Here is a 14539-nt window from a genome sequence, read left to right as displayed (position 1 = left end):
ATATTATTGTGTGGGCCCTGCTCTCTGTGGAGGCAGTTCATGACTGTTCTAGCACCATTTGGTTCAGTCCATACTACTTTGTCAAAGTAAACTGTGTTAAGTCACGTTTAACTAGTGTATCCCAAAGTGTGATGAATGTACCACTTGTGGTACGCAAAAGGATTTTTAGGGGTACACGGCAGAAAATAAATGACTAAAAATCAGGAGATAAGCACTGGGATGGATTAAACAACGGAATTCACCTTTAAGCAGCAGGGAAGTTCTCCAGACTTTCTGAAGTATTCTAGTACTGATTTCTACTTCTTGGACACAAGCAATGGACTTGGTCTTGAACACTTTTCCTCATGTGAGTCAATAGGGCTGTTCCCTTGAGTGATGACTATTCATATGAAGTACATATTGCAGGATCAGAACCTGTCAGAAGATAAGCAAGATTGTGAAATCTCATTTTTTCACCAGTATCAGTGGGGCAGCCAAGTTAGTCTGTATCTTCAAAAGCAACCAGAAGTCCTGTGGCAACTCATAGACTAATAGATATTTTGGAACATAAGCTTTCATGGGCAAAGACCCACTTGGTCAGATGCATCTGATCAAGCAAGTCTTTGCCCACAAAAGCTTATGCTCCAAAATATCTGTTAGTCTATAAGGTGCCACAGGCTGCCTTGTTGTTTTTTCACCAGTTACTGTATTTAATAACTACTTTTTTTGGCAAAATTATGATTTTTTCCCCACATTTATTACAAGCTGATAGGATTTATTGATTTAAAATAAATTGCACTTTTCCTTTTATGCTTCTAATTTTCTCTTTAGTTGAAAGGGTTGTAGGAGTGTGACTAAAATCCTCAAATGTAAACTGGCTGATTTTAATGTGGATTTTTTTCTCGTTAAAGGTGACTAGATCTATTGGGGGTAACAGTAATAATGCATTTTGAGTGAATATGAAGAAGGAAAAACTCGCTTTAGAACTTTGAAATCATAAGTCTCTTGTGATTTGCTAGGTGACCACTGCCTCAGTGATGGAGTTAGAAAAAGCTGGACCTTAAAAACACAACTTGCTAAATGGTTCCACCTAGTGGAACCGGATTGAATATATAATGACAGAAAATATGTCATCTTACACCCATGAAAGGTGAATTAGGCGGTGAGCTTTGATGCAGTAGGTCTATCCCACAAAAGCTCACAACCTAATAAATTATTTTGTTAGTCTTTAAAGTGCTACTGGACTGCTTTTTGGTTTTGTCCATGAAAGGTGGTGTTCCTTAGGATAGCATAGAAGAGCCATGATAGTGTTAAATGTAAATGGATGCCATAGTATATCTTATCCTTCTCATATTGTCTCTTCTTACAGCACTGTTTCTAGTGCTTTGTCCAACCCATGTCTTTATTGGTTGGAGTTTCTATGACTTCCTTGAAGAATAATAACAAAGATCTGAAGAAGTGGGTCTGCCTCACGAATGCATGTCGCCTATTATATTATTTTGTTAGCCTTTAATGTGCTACATGACAGCTTTTTTGTTTCGTTGGAGACTATAAATCCATTTTCTCATAGTGACTACTGGTATTAAGGCTACAGCAATGTTTCCATTAGAACCCTTAGTTTTCAAAACTAATACCTCTTATATCTGAGGCTCTTCATCATAGACCTCTGACCTTGTTCCTAAAAAAAAGTGTGCTGATGCAGCAAAAGGTATCTCTCTCTCACCCACCAATCCACCCCTGCACTGAGACCAGCCTGGCTTCAACCCATTGGTAACAGTGGGAGATAACGCCTCGTTTCCCGAGAGGCAACCTGTAGCCTCAGTCCCATTGACAGTAGTAGCATATGGCAGCAATATTAACATGGTTCATAATATTTCAAGATCATTGTGGCCTGCTCTTACTTCCCAGGGCTAATACAGGTCTTTGGAGGTATGTACAACTTTTCTTCACCTCCCCACCCTCAGTATCTTACATAGATTTGCTTAGTGATTTGCTGGAGTCTTTCAGTAAGAACTTGCCCTGTTCCTCCCTTTTGCTTTGACCTCTGCCTGTCATGTAATAAGCATCTCATCATTGCTGGAGTCAGGGCTTTTCCAAAGGTGAAAGTAAGCCAGTGCATGGCATTGGGACTCATTGGCAGGAAAGATGGTGTGTGGGGCGGGGGGGGACGGCGAGACCTTAATTCTGTCCTTTCCCCTGCCCAAAGTTGAGTTTAGCAGCAAAGTCTCAGTACACAGGGCCTGGGGAAGACACCCGGACATGTGGGGTCTGCAGCCCAGACCCTCGGTGCCCGAGACTGCCATATGATGCTTAGTCCTGCTTCAGTGCAGGTAACTGGACTGACTTTTTGAGGTCCACAAGAAATCTAGGCAATTATGACAAAAATTCACGTATGTGTCAGCAAGAAAATAATTTTATCAACTTTTCTAAATCTCTATAGTTACTAAGCAACTGTTTGATAATCCACCGTTTGTTGTGCAGTGTTTTGAAAGGGAGTACACATAGCATGTTAGAGGTCTTTTCAAAATATTAAATCCGTGATAAACATGAACAGTAATACTATTCAATTGATGACTACTAACATCTAGGTCTATTTTAACATTGCAAACAATTGACTAAAGCAAGGATAGACTTAGCTTTAGTAACGTGATTTGCCTGCCTTGTGTTCTGTAACCTTAAATAATAGGTACGATAATCGCAATTACATTGCATGCATCAGTCTCAACTTTGGCATCCAAATCTAGATTACTTTCCATTTACATGTGCATACTTTGTATAGAATACAGAAGCACTCTGTCTTTGCCTTATTTTTCTTTAGGAATTTAACTCAGACTGTTTGAAGCAATGTTAAGAATGTGACACAGGTTGATAAAAGCAGGGAGCCTTACAGAGCTGGAGGCTGATAACTCACCCTGTGCCTGGTTGTTTCAGAGGTCACAAAACAGTGGGTGGTGTTGCCCATTTCTGCATTTTTGCCTTAGTTCAGTGTAGTATCGTTTTTATAAATATGTTCACTGTAGAGAACCGAACTGGCACAAACATCTATGATTTCTGTATGTGGGATGTATGTCAATATGGATCTGTACCTCTGTCTGTTCAAACTTTAAATGTGATTATGTTGAACACTCAATTATACTAATTAATTAAATTGTGTTATTTTGCAAAGGGGCTCCATTATATAGAAATCACATTTTAAATAGACTAAGTAGTCTCTTAGAATGCATGAAGCTTTCCTTCTTTGTAAGTGAGTAATAGATGCAGATCTGTGGTATGTATTTTTAATAGTACTGCACTTATCTCTCTCTTCTGATGTCGGAACGTTACCGTATATTCTCTGTAGTGAGACTTGTTGCACTGTGGCACAGTGAAACTGAGACTCAAGAACCCAGCAGCTTGATGAGGGAGAAGAAAGTATGTTCTTACAAACTCCTAATGGCCTCGTTTGGCGTGTCTGTTATGCTCTCTTCTCAGTTGTACATTTACTGGTCTTGACAGTAGATCAATTAAATGAATGAGAAGTGATGCTAGTGAGTCTGTGATGCCTTGATGGAACACACAGTTAAACTGACTGAAGAAAATTTCCTTCTCTTTGCCTACAGACAGTCAGTCAGATCCAGAGACTCTAGGTACGGTGCTGGACCTGACCTCCTGTGAGAGGGAGCAGCCAGACGATGAAACAGAGCTACCAGAAAACAACAGCAGTCCCAGACAGGAGCAAAAGGCTGATTCGACCCGAGAAGAAGAGGATGCAGAAGAAAAAGCAGAGGAATATGAAGAGGGACCAGAGGAAGACTCTGTAAGTAATAAAAGCCTTGACCTCAATTTTGCCAGCAAGCTGATGGACTTTAAGCTGGCAGAGAGTGACCAGAGTGCAGGTAACAGCTCTCAGACTGAAAAGAAACATGCCTGTGATGTTTGTGGAAAATCCTTTAAATTTGCTGGCACTCTTGGGCGGCACAAAAAGGCCCATTCTCGTGAGGACAGAAAAGACGAAAAGAGCAGTGAAGATGAAAGCAAAAGTGTTCAGGGTGGACCTGGAGCTCCCCCAAAGCAGGACTCCACTCTTGGTCAGGAAGGGCCTCCAATGGACTTGAAGGTGCTGGAGTCGTCTGTGGACTGTGAGGCAACAGGAAAGGAGAATGAAGAGAGTGAAAGCATCTCTGAGGGAGAGAGCACAGAGAGGAAATCCATTGAGAAGAATGATGATGATAAAAAACCAAAGACTAACGGAGCTAAGAGTACCACAAAGGCAGACAAGAGGAAGAAAGTCTGTACTGTGTGCAACAAGCGGTTCTGGTCTCTACAGGACTTGACACGACACATGAGATCCCATACAGGTAAGTAGAGAACGTGAGACAGTGGTGCAAGTAGGAGATTGCTGTTCATGATCAGCATCCTGTCAGCCCTTCAGCCTGATAGAGCTCAGCAGTAGCAATGGCTTCTAATTGCTGCTGCCCAATCAAACTGTGTTATGAGGCGAGTTTAAGTTTCTGTGGCAACCTGAAACGAATTGGAGAGGAATGGGGGACAGAAGGGTGAGTGTGCAAAATCTTTCACATCTGCAGAAAAGTCAGTGGAAATAGAGTGTTATTTAGAGGTGTATCCACATGAGGAGGTATTTAGCTTACGTTTTAAAAAAAATTGTTTTCCTACTTATGTGCATTAGAATTTGGAGATGGAGAGAGCAGGGAGACTATTGCACAGGTTAATATATCCAGCTGTTTCCCCTTTCCTCAGAGGCTATGCGTCTCTCTCTCTCTCTCTCTCTCTCTCTCTGCACATTGGAGTATGACGACGCTATAAAGGGAATACATCAGAGGAGTGGATTCAGTTTATCATATGATTCCACAGAGCCAAGGTGGGCAAGTCTGCTTGCAATCCTTGCTGTGTCTAACTGAGTGAGAGGCACCACCATGATGAGCCTTCACTCTCTCTGTGGACGGGAGCAGAAATGTACAATGACCTCTGGTGACTGTGCAGGCTTAAATAGGGAACAGTTCAAAACAAAACAAGAATCTCTTTCTCTCTCTCTCACTCACACACACGCGCATGTTCTACCCAGATCCTTTTGAGAGTAAAGTTACTCTCAGCTTCAGAGAACTCTCTCATAATACAATACTTTCCTCTATCATAAGCTCAGGTGCTTTGCGCCTTCATCTGCATCTGCACATCAACTCGCTATGGGACTGTGATTTTACTTAACAAGAGGTGGAGCTTTGCTGTATCCAGTCTCATTTGTGCACAAGTTCCATTCTAATTGGTTAGATAATTTGTGTGGTAAAATATTCACCCTGTATGTGTGACTGAGGAAGAAATGTTCTCTCACATGAGGCCTGGCTTGTTTTTTAAATACTCCCATTATCCTCACTCCATCTATGAGACCCTCCCCAGACCCCAGGGCTAGTCTTTTCTGTTTTGTGGTAATTTCCATCCTTGTGGGGGAAATTAAGTCATGCAGTCTGTTTAGCCTGGAAAGGAAACTGCTGCCTCAGTGCCATTGGCTCAGTGTCACACACATTTTTGAGTTTTGCGTGTCTTCTTTGAACTTCTGGCAGAAAAAAAGTTGCTCATTTAAGGTCATAGGATTTTAAAGACACGATGGATTATAGCTGCTGAATACTGCATGTCACTTTACTAACCCATCTACCCAAGTTAGTGTAGTCCCTTTACAAATACGTATTGCACCAGACGTCTCTAGAGTCCCAAGAGGTTTATGAGAGAGCTAAATGTTTAGTCCTGAGTGCACATTCCTGCTCCCAGATCTTGCTGGCCTTGGGCAAAATTGACGAATTTTCTAAAATCATTGTCTAGTGTTTTGTCAGGAGAGTAGCTGCAGGTAAACTCATTAGTAAATAAGCAGTTGGGTACAGAGGGGGACATACAATTCAATATAGTTGTAATTCTGCAGCCAGATTTTGAAACCTTGTAGTTACACAGATTTTAAATATGGTGTTGTTAAATATCAGTTGTAACAAAAATGGCAAGTCGGGGGTCGGGGAGGGGTGTTGGTAAATGACTTCAGTAAACCGAACACCTGCAAATGTTGGTGCCTAAAATTGCACACCCAAAGAAAAGCAACCTGATTGTCAGAGATGCTGTTTTATGTACAACTCCCGTTGAAGAAGCTCATTACTTTTCTGAGTCAGGACTCTCTTATTTAGAAACCTAGCTGTTGGCCTTAATGCCCAAGTAGCATGTAGTCACACGTGAAAGGGAATCCTACAGTTCCCAGTGGGACTAAACTAAGCACAAGATTGAAGGGAAAAAAAAATCATGCGATCCCAGAGCCAGTTTGAGGACAGATGAGTGTTAGCACAGCCCGTCCTTGCAACTGCCAAAAACAGAATACGTGGCTTAGACTCTGTACTAAAATACCCACAGAAAACTATTCTAGCCTCTCAGTGGCTTGTCTGGAAATAGAAATTGCAATGTTATTTATGCACCGTGCCCCAGTTAATTACTGTATGCACTTTACAATACTCTCCTCTGTCATCCAAACTTTTCTGTTAATACAAGACTAAAACAAGCATCGACAAACCCAGAGTCACTCATTGGTATACCTCCCTATCTGTGTCCCAGCAATTTCTGTGCGTCTATGGTACATAATTAAGCGGTTTAAATTATAACTGGAATCAAACCACCTACCTTCCCCTCTCTTCACCATAGCTGCATCTACACTAGCATGGCCTTTTGAAAGGAACATGGAAAACGGGACATGTGGGAAAGAGCGAGTGGAGTGTCTACACACAAAGTGCACCCTTTCGAAAGGAAATTGAAAGAACGTGGCATCCCTTCCGAAAGCGTGCCTCCAATCCCCGATCAGGAAGAGCAGCTCCTTTTGAAAGACTCTTTCAGAAAACAAATGTGTGTACACACACCGCGGGCCATCCTTTCGAAAGAGGAGTCCACCATGGTGCCGGCCATCTGGTGTGCAGAGACGCCCTGGCCGGCAATGGCAGAGCTCTATGCTCCCGGAGTCCAGCCCTGTTTAAAGCCGCAGGGACTCAGAAACCCTGTGGCAGGAAGCTGAGAGCGTGCTGGCTGCAGGCAGACCATGAGCCAGGCACAGCACGACCTCCCAGCCCTCACCATAGGCCAGATGCCCCACATGGCCAGCAGCCGGGCAGCCCACCAAACGACGGGCCCCCTCCTGGATGAACCCTGAGTTGCAGGATCTCCTTGGCCTCTGGCAGGAGGAGGAGGTCTTGAGGGAGATGGGCACCAAGAGCGGCCACGCAGCCACCTTCACCTGGCTCGCCACTAGCCTTGCTGCCCAGGGACACCTAGCCAGGTTCAGAGCTAGGTGAAGGAGCTGCGGCAGGGCTGTGCTTGGGCCTGGGACACGGCTGACCTCTCTGGGGGAGGACCTGCATCCTGCCCCTACTACCGGGAGTTCTGCAGCTTCCTGGTGCCCAGGGACAGCTCCCCTGACCCACTGTCCTGGACACCGTGGCGGATGGGCCACAACCTGGGGAAGAGCAGGAGGACTGCCTGAGGGCTGAACCACACGCCCGGAGCCGGAGCAGGCCACCAAGGGCTATAGTGAGGAGGGAGACCTAGTTAATCGCTTGCCATCCCAGTCCTCGAGCCCGGGGATGGGCAGCTGGACATCATCGGACCTCGGCGAGGGGCCCTCTGGTAAGTACCCAGTGGGGCGCACACCTCGGATTGCAGGGCGGGGGCGCCACAGCTGCCAGCGGGACACCCCCACGCTTAGTGGACCCATGGCAACACATGGCCCGGCCAGCCGTGGCTCTCAGCATGCCACCATAGCCACTGGCAACACTCAGCTCCTGCCCCTGCGGACAGCACCACAAGCCACATGTGTGGGGAGTGGGTGGGCAGGGCGGGGCCCGCGCCTGGGCTCCGCTCCGCATAGGTGGGGACCCCCGCAGCATGCGCGGCACCCCATGGCCATCCACGGGTGGACGGGGCCTGGTGTCTGCAGGGAGGCTGGGGGCTTGTTCCCGTGCTGGTAATACAGGACTGACCGTCTTGATCTCCTTTTTCCCGCAGCCGTGCCGCAGGAGGGCCGGGAGAGCCCCAACCCCTCCATTGTCCCGGACAGTCTCAGGAGGAGGAGGGGGACTAGTCACCACCCCCCAGCAGCTCCACGAGGGGCCCAGAGCACCAGGGCGTGATGGCAGCCCACGGAGGATGCTGCCTGCCATCACCAGGTGGAGGTTACGGAGCAGCATCTCTACATGAGCGAGACTGACTGTGCGTGGCAGAGGGCTGCTTGGACACCATCATGGGCCATCTGGGTGACATCACAGCAGTCCTGCGGGACCACATGGTGCTCCTGGCCTGCCTGCTCCACGCCACCACACCCCCTCCATCCGCCAGGCTTAGCCCACCCCTGCTCCAGCTCTCCTGCTGAGTCCACTACCACCATGGCACCTACTATGGCCCTACCTCCCTGGGATGCCCACCCGTTCCCAGCCCCACCGCAGACCCTATACCAGGAGTGGGAAGGGATCCCAAGGCTGACAAGGCTGGCAGCCATCCGTCCCCACTTCGGAGTAGGCCCCTCCCCCAGTTGAAGCCCCGCTCTAGGATGAGGCCCCCCTTTTGCCCAAGCCCCAATGTGCATTGTTTGGCCGTGTTCCCTGCTGTAAGTAGTACTTGTGTGCTGGTTGGACTCTCACATGATTCTTAGTAGTATTACCTAAAGATTTATTTTTGCACCACCCCTGTGTCACGTGGTTTTTGCGGGGAGTTGGGGGACGTGTTTGTGGGGTGGGAGGGGTCGAGGCGAGGGATGGTGAGGGTGTATGTGCTGTGTGGGGTTCCTGGTGGTGGGGGTCACTGGGGCCCCTGCATGAAGCTCTCCCAGAGGGCCTCCCAAAAGTGGATCCCATCCTGGTGGCTTGGGGCAGGGGGCCAGCTGCTCCCAGCCAGGGCTGGACTCTGCCTCCCGCGTAGGTGGGGGGAACACCTCACTCTTGTCCTCCCTGATATTGTGGAGGACACAGAAGCGCCCGTCACCTGGGGGACGTTTCAGAGCTGAGCCTCCAGAAGCATGAGCAGTCAATGCCACTGCCCCTTCAGGCACCCAAAGGCCTGCTCCACCACATTGCGGGCCTGGTTCAGCTTTGCATTAAAGACCTTCTGGCTTGGGTCAGGGTAGCCAGAGGAAGGCCACGTCAGCCAGGGTTGCAGGGAGTACGTGGCGTCTGCCACCATGCAGAGGGGCCTGGGCCGGTCCCCATCTGAGAGCACCTGCAGGGGGAACATATATTCCGGCTTCTATATAACAGCAGAACTCAAAAGCAGAAGCTGGAGTTCCAGAACACGAGGACATCAGGCGTGCAGCCCATGTGGATGTTTGAGTGGCAGCCCTTGCAGTTGACCTTGATCCCTGCACTGCATTCTGGGGCGCGGATGGGTAAAACAGTGCTGAAACCGTTCAGGAACCCGAGCCACTTGAAGCCAGATCCGCTACACAGATGACCTTCCAGAGCAGAATCACGCTTCACAATCTGCATGGAATGGAGGGTGGGCACTCCCATGAGGGTGTTCCAGGGCCCCCCCTCCTGGGGCTCCTTCCTCCTGGGACCCCAGCAGCCCAGGGTCCTCGATTTCTGGGAGCCTCCTCCCCGTGGTGGGTGCCTGACCCGGGCATGCCTTACCTCCATGAGCGCAGCCCCAACAGTGGCCTTTCCTGCCCTGAATTGGCAAGTCAGTGGCAGAGCTCCTGGAACGTTGCCCAGCTCATCCGGAAATTCTGGTACCATCGTGCCTCATCCCAGTCCCCCAGCACCAAGCACTCCCACCAGTCGGAGCTGTTGCAGTGGCTCCACAGGTGTCGGGGTGCTTGGGGGGGCCCTGGTGCAGTACCAAGTCAAAGGGCTCCGGAACCCTGGTGGGGAGGACAACCCCAGGAGGAGGTCTGAGGCAGCCGTGAGGACCATAGCCAGGTGGGCAACCAGGGACTTGACAACGGCCAGTCACAGAGGAGTAGCTGCTGCTGCGGCTCCGTTCTGCCGGTGCATGGGGTCTGCTGTGCCTTGTGGAAGCACAGCAGCCCCCAGCGTGTGCTTGAGAGAGGGTCTGTAAGGGAGCAGCTGGCTGCAGGCCCTGGAAGGGCGTGTCGGCTTTGCGACCCCGTCTGCGGCATTTCCTGCTCCACTCTTCGAAAAAGTGCCTCTGGCCGTGTGGATGCTCTCTTTCGAGAAAGCAGATGGGAAGAGTGGTAGGTCTGCTTTTGTGTGTGGACGCGATCTTTTGAAAAAACGGATTGAAAGAGCGATTCAGGTTTTTGTTTGTGTGGATGCACTCTTTCAAAAGGTGCTCTTCCAGGGATATCTTCCAGACGATCGCCTTTTAAAAGCATGGTGTAGTGTAGATGTAGTTCTAGTAAATAAGACCCCTAAGTCTGATGTACTCTTACATGTCATGCTGCCTTGAGAAGAGAGGGAAATGTATTTGTAATCTGACAGTTATATTTTGGTATTAATTCTGTCCTAGGAGAGAGACCATACAAATGTCAGACCTGTGAACGGACCTTCACTCTGAAACACAGCCTGGTTCGTCATCAGCGTATACACCAGAAGGTCAAGAATGCTAGGAACCACGAAAAGGAGAGTGACAAAGACGAAACCCAATCAAGGTGTGAGGAAGATAGTGAAAATGAGTCTGTCCAGAGTGGCACTAACCCCATCTCAGAAAGTGAATGTGACTCAGTTGCAGGCCTTGGTAACCATTCATCTGTCTCCAGAAACCGAAAGGAAAGTCTGGCCAATGTAGCCAAGGATTCCCTTTGCAGTGAGGAGAAAACCCCTGGACGAACAGCCAGTACTTGCCTTGCAGAGTCCAGCAAGAATGCACAGAAACAGATCACAACAGATCAGGAATCTCGGGGAAACTGTGATCACGAGAGTTCATCAGGTTTTATTCAGGACTTGCTGGAGATGCACAACAAAAAATCTCCTATGAATCACATTCTTGCCTCTGCAGATGGTGCACCTCAGCTTTTGGGAGTTGAGTGAATTTCTTGCTCTGAAATTGGACCTATCCCAGCACACAAACTAAAGCCAGCAGAGCAAGGTTTTTGGAGTACATTTTGTAAGAGTGACCTTCATCTGTGGGATAGTATGGCAGACTGGGTTCAGTGCCATATGCCTTTCAGTATACTAATGCAAGAGACTATAGTATATACTGATTTGAGTGCCTTACTACTTTATTAGATCTTTTGGTATCATAGATTTTTTTTCAAAAATTTGATTTTTTTTGTAATATTTTAATGAATTATTTGGAGCGGACCTTTTTCATTTAAGCATTAATGTTACCTTTTGTATTGGGGTGTGTGTGAGCTTGTTCTTGTATATCTGTGATAGTCGCTGTGTTTGTTCTCTGAGCTGGAAATGGGGGCAGTGGGGTGAGGAAGCCCTTGGTTACCACAGCCAATAACTGGAAGAAAATTACATGAATTTCAGATGAGCTAGCCAGAGGAAATATGGATGAGATGCTGATTTTAATCAATATAGATGTTTCTGCATTTGCCATACGATGGAGCATTAATCCAGTTCCAGGTATTAATAATGATGTGGTTGAACGCGTTCAAAGTTGGTTAAAGCCAAAACCAGGAAAGACAAAGAGTTTTCAACCTCATAACTTGTTTCCACTTTTCAGCATTAGAAATGGTGGTTTTGTTACCATTTTAAGAATTCTTTCTGGCCCTTGTGGACTGAGTACACAGAGAAGAGTCACATAGCAACTTAACCTATGGAAATTATGCACCCGCTGTTATATATGTTTGATTTGCTTCAATATATTATTATTATTATTATTTTATTATTATTTTATAAATTCATCAATTTGCTAGTCTCTGCAGTCAGCAGAAACGAATGGGCAATATTTGCCCACGGAGATCTACAGTGCAGCTTGGATCCTCTGTTTAAGCTTTCACCAACTCCCTCTCATATTGCAGCTCTTCTACTGTACTTAAAAGGAAGGCTTCCTCTGACTGGAGAATCATATGGAGGCCAGCAAATAATCATCACAAATGTACAGGGGAACATCTCACTAGTGATAGTGTGTCTGCATGGGGGGTAGGGGAGGGGCGTGATAGAACCCCTTCCTTTCCCCCTGAGTGCATGAGGAAGGCACTGCAAATACTATATTACTTTGGTTCCGATCACAGCAGTGGAGCCTTTGTTACTAATGAGCAAAGTTTTTCAGTCTTCCAGTTTAAAGCAAGCAAGAAAGAAATGCGAGCCTTACCGTGATCTTGCTACCGTCTTTTTTCTAAAGCAAGAAAATACTACTGGTAATAAAACTACAAATATAAAACATGTTAAAAATAAATAAAATAAAATTTAAAAAAAGAATTAAAAAAAACCTTTCTTCCTGAGGTTTTGGGGTTGATGCTTGAAGACTAGTGTGTGTTCCTAAATTTCATATTGATAGTTAAACTGCTTTAATGATGGGGGCTGGAATTTTTCCACGGGCTTCCTGTTGCCTGCAACAGGAGATACTCCAACCACCATCCTTACTGGGTTAAGGAACATGTATCCTACTGTAGCTGTGCATTGTTTTTAGGTATGCTCAGCATTCTGTTGTTCTTGTTGTCCTTCAGTCATGATCTCTGGGACAGACAGAGCCATAGTATTGCCGCTGTCTCACTGTGCCTTTCCACCACTTTAGCCCCCTCACCTACACTGTGATCCTCCCTTCCCTTTCCCTGCAAAATCACGTGGCCTACTTTTACTAGACTGGGAGGAAGAAATATTTCAACAAATTTCTGGAGACTGAAATTCAACTCCCCAGAATTCAAAGGAAGAAAAATGTTCTCAAGTGATATTCTCTCATATAAAATAAGAAAAAAAAAATGGTTGCGGTATATGTGATATTTTTAATTAGGGATGTATGAACCAGTTTTGAAATAAGTTACTCCAAATTAATAAAAATCAGAACCAATGATTTCTTTAAAACTTTACCTGGCATGTTCTACTTAGTTTAAACCAGTTCACACATCCCTTAATTTTTTTATTGCTATTATAATAATAATTATATTATTTGGGGGTATTTTGGGGATTTTTTGTTTGTTGTTTATTTTTAATTCTTGGGGGTTTTTGCAGCTCTCCACACTAAACTGCGCAATATTGTGGGGGAGAAGCCATTACTAAACTATATGCTGCAGAACAATGTAGCAAGTAATCAATTCCCAGCAGCCTGCCGGGACATCTGCTAGCAATAATCACTATTGATTTAAAGCTTTATTTAGCCTTTATCTGTATCCTAGTAGATTATAAGGTCTTGCCACATTTTATTGACATTTTTATTAGTTGAGTTTGACTGAGAAATCTTTGTTGTTGTTTTTCCCCCCAATATTAAACTGTGAAGTTTATAACATGTTTAAACTATGGGTGAATCTTAGGCTTAGTTTGCATGTTCAGCTAATTTGTCTCTATATATTTTTTTGTTTGAATCCTTTTATTTTTCCTTTCTCAGGGCTTTTACAAAAAAATGGATCTTCTGAAATTCTTTTGTCAGAGTTGCAATGGACTTTACATTGAAATAATTCAATCACTACATTAAGCACTTGACTGTGAAAGCGCAAAAAGAGAGACCTTACATTTGTGACTATTTTCAGATGGCTTTTGGAGCCATGTGACAGTCTGATTCCATTTTCAGAATGATTCATAGTCTTCTCTCCCCTTCTGTGTGTGTGTGTCTCTCTCTGCCTCTTTCTATTCAAGAAGGAAATGTAATCTTGGTGATTTCAGCCCATGCAGGAAACAATAATAAATGTGTAGAATTCATATTTTTTTCTAAAGGGAACTTAAACTGCTGCTACAAGTTGTGTACAAGACTGGTTTATGCCACATGAACAGAGAATCACACATTTGTTTTGGTACTTTTATTCCTCTCTTCATTCAGTTGTACAGTACTTCCAAATTCAAATTAAAAGTAAAGCTGTTCTGTATCAAACCATCTAAGCAATAAAATGTTATATTTAAAAATTATAGGTTGCAAAACAGACATGACTCTTCTTGTGGGTTTGGTGTGACTTGCTTTTATGCCAATCTGTGAAAGATTATACACAACCCAGAGTCTGTTTCTGTGTAGGGAAGGTCTTAACTCTTCCCCCTTATTGTTGTGCTGGGTTTGAACTAGAGATGGTCAAAAGATTATGAACATTTTCCCCTGTGTTCCAAGCCTTTTGGGGCAAGTCATTGCTTTTGGGGGGGAAAAATAGTGGGGGAGGTTTTGGGCAACATTGCTCCTAAAAGTTGGGATAACATTTTGGTGAGTTTTCTTGAGCCAGCTTTGATCCAAACATCTGTTTCCACCTTTAAACTGCAATTTCCTGATCCCATAAGTAAATGGCTTTGTCGGGAATTTGTTCTGTACTTAAAAGTACAAATACTATTCTTTGTAACTGAAATAGGTGTTCCATGGTAACTATCATCATGACTGAATTTTCCAGAGGGAGTTTTGTATCACACTGGAATCTTCAGAATGTATTAGACAACTATTTGCAAGATCCTGGTAGCATTGCTTTATTTTAACTTATCAGTTAAATATGGCCGCCCAGCCTGCACTGTGCCTGCTT

At 45.5% G+C, this 14539-nt stretch overlaps 1 protein-coding gene across 1 annotated transcript in view; it reads left to right on the top strand.

The window, feature by feature from the left end:
* The window catches only part of RREB1 (ras responsive element binding protein 1), a 151550-nt gene extending 137476 nt beyond the window's left edge, over positions 1–14074 (top strand). The window contains 2 exon segments of the mRNA XM_074987720.1: positions 3579–4316; positions 10450–14074. Of these exon segments, the coding sequence (XP_074843821.1) occupies positions 3579–4316; positions 10450–10970 (1259 nt within the window). The 3' untranslated portion in view covers positions 10971–14074.
* The last annotated feature ends 465 nt before the right edge of the window (positions 14075–14539 follow it).

This window comes from Carettochelys insculpta, chromosome 2 (genome assembly GCF_033958435.1).
Source record: "Carettochelys insculpta isolate YL-2023 chromosome 2, ASM3395843v1, whole genome shotgun sequence".
Taxonomy (NCBI): Eukaryota; Metazoa; Chordata; order Testudines; family Carettochelyidae; genus Carettochelys; species Carettochelys insculpta.
Note: the sequence above shows the minus strand (reverse complement) of the source record. Positions and strands in the feature narration are given on the sequence as shown.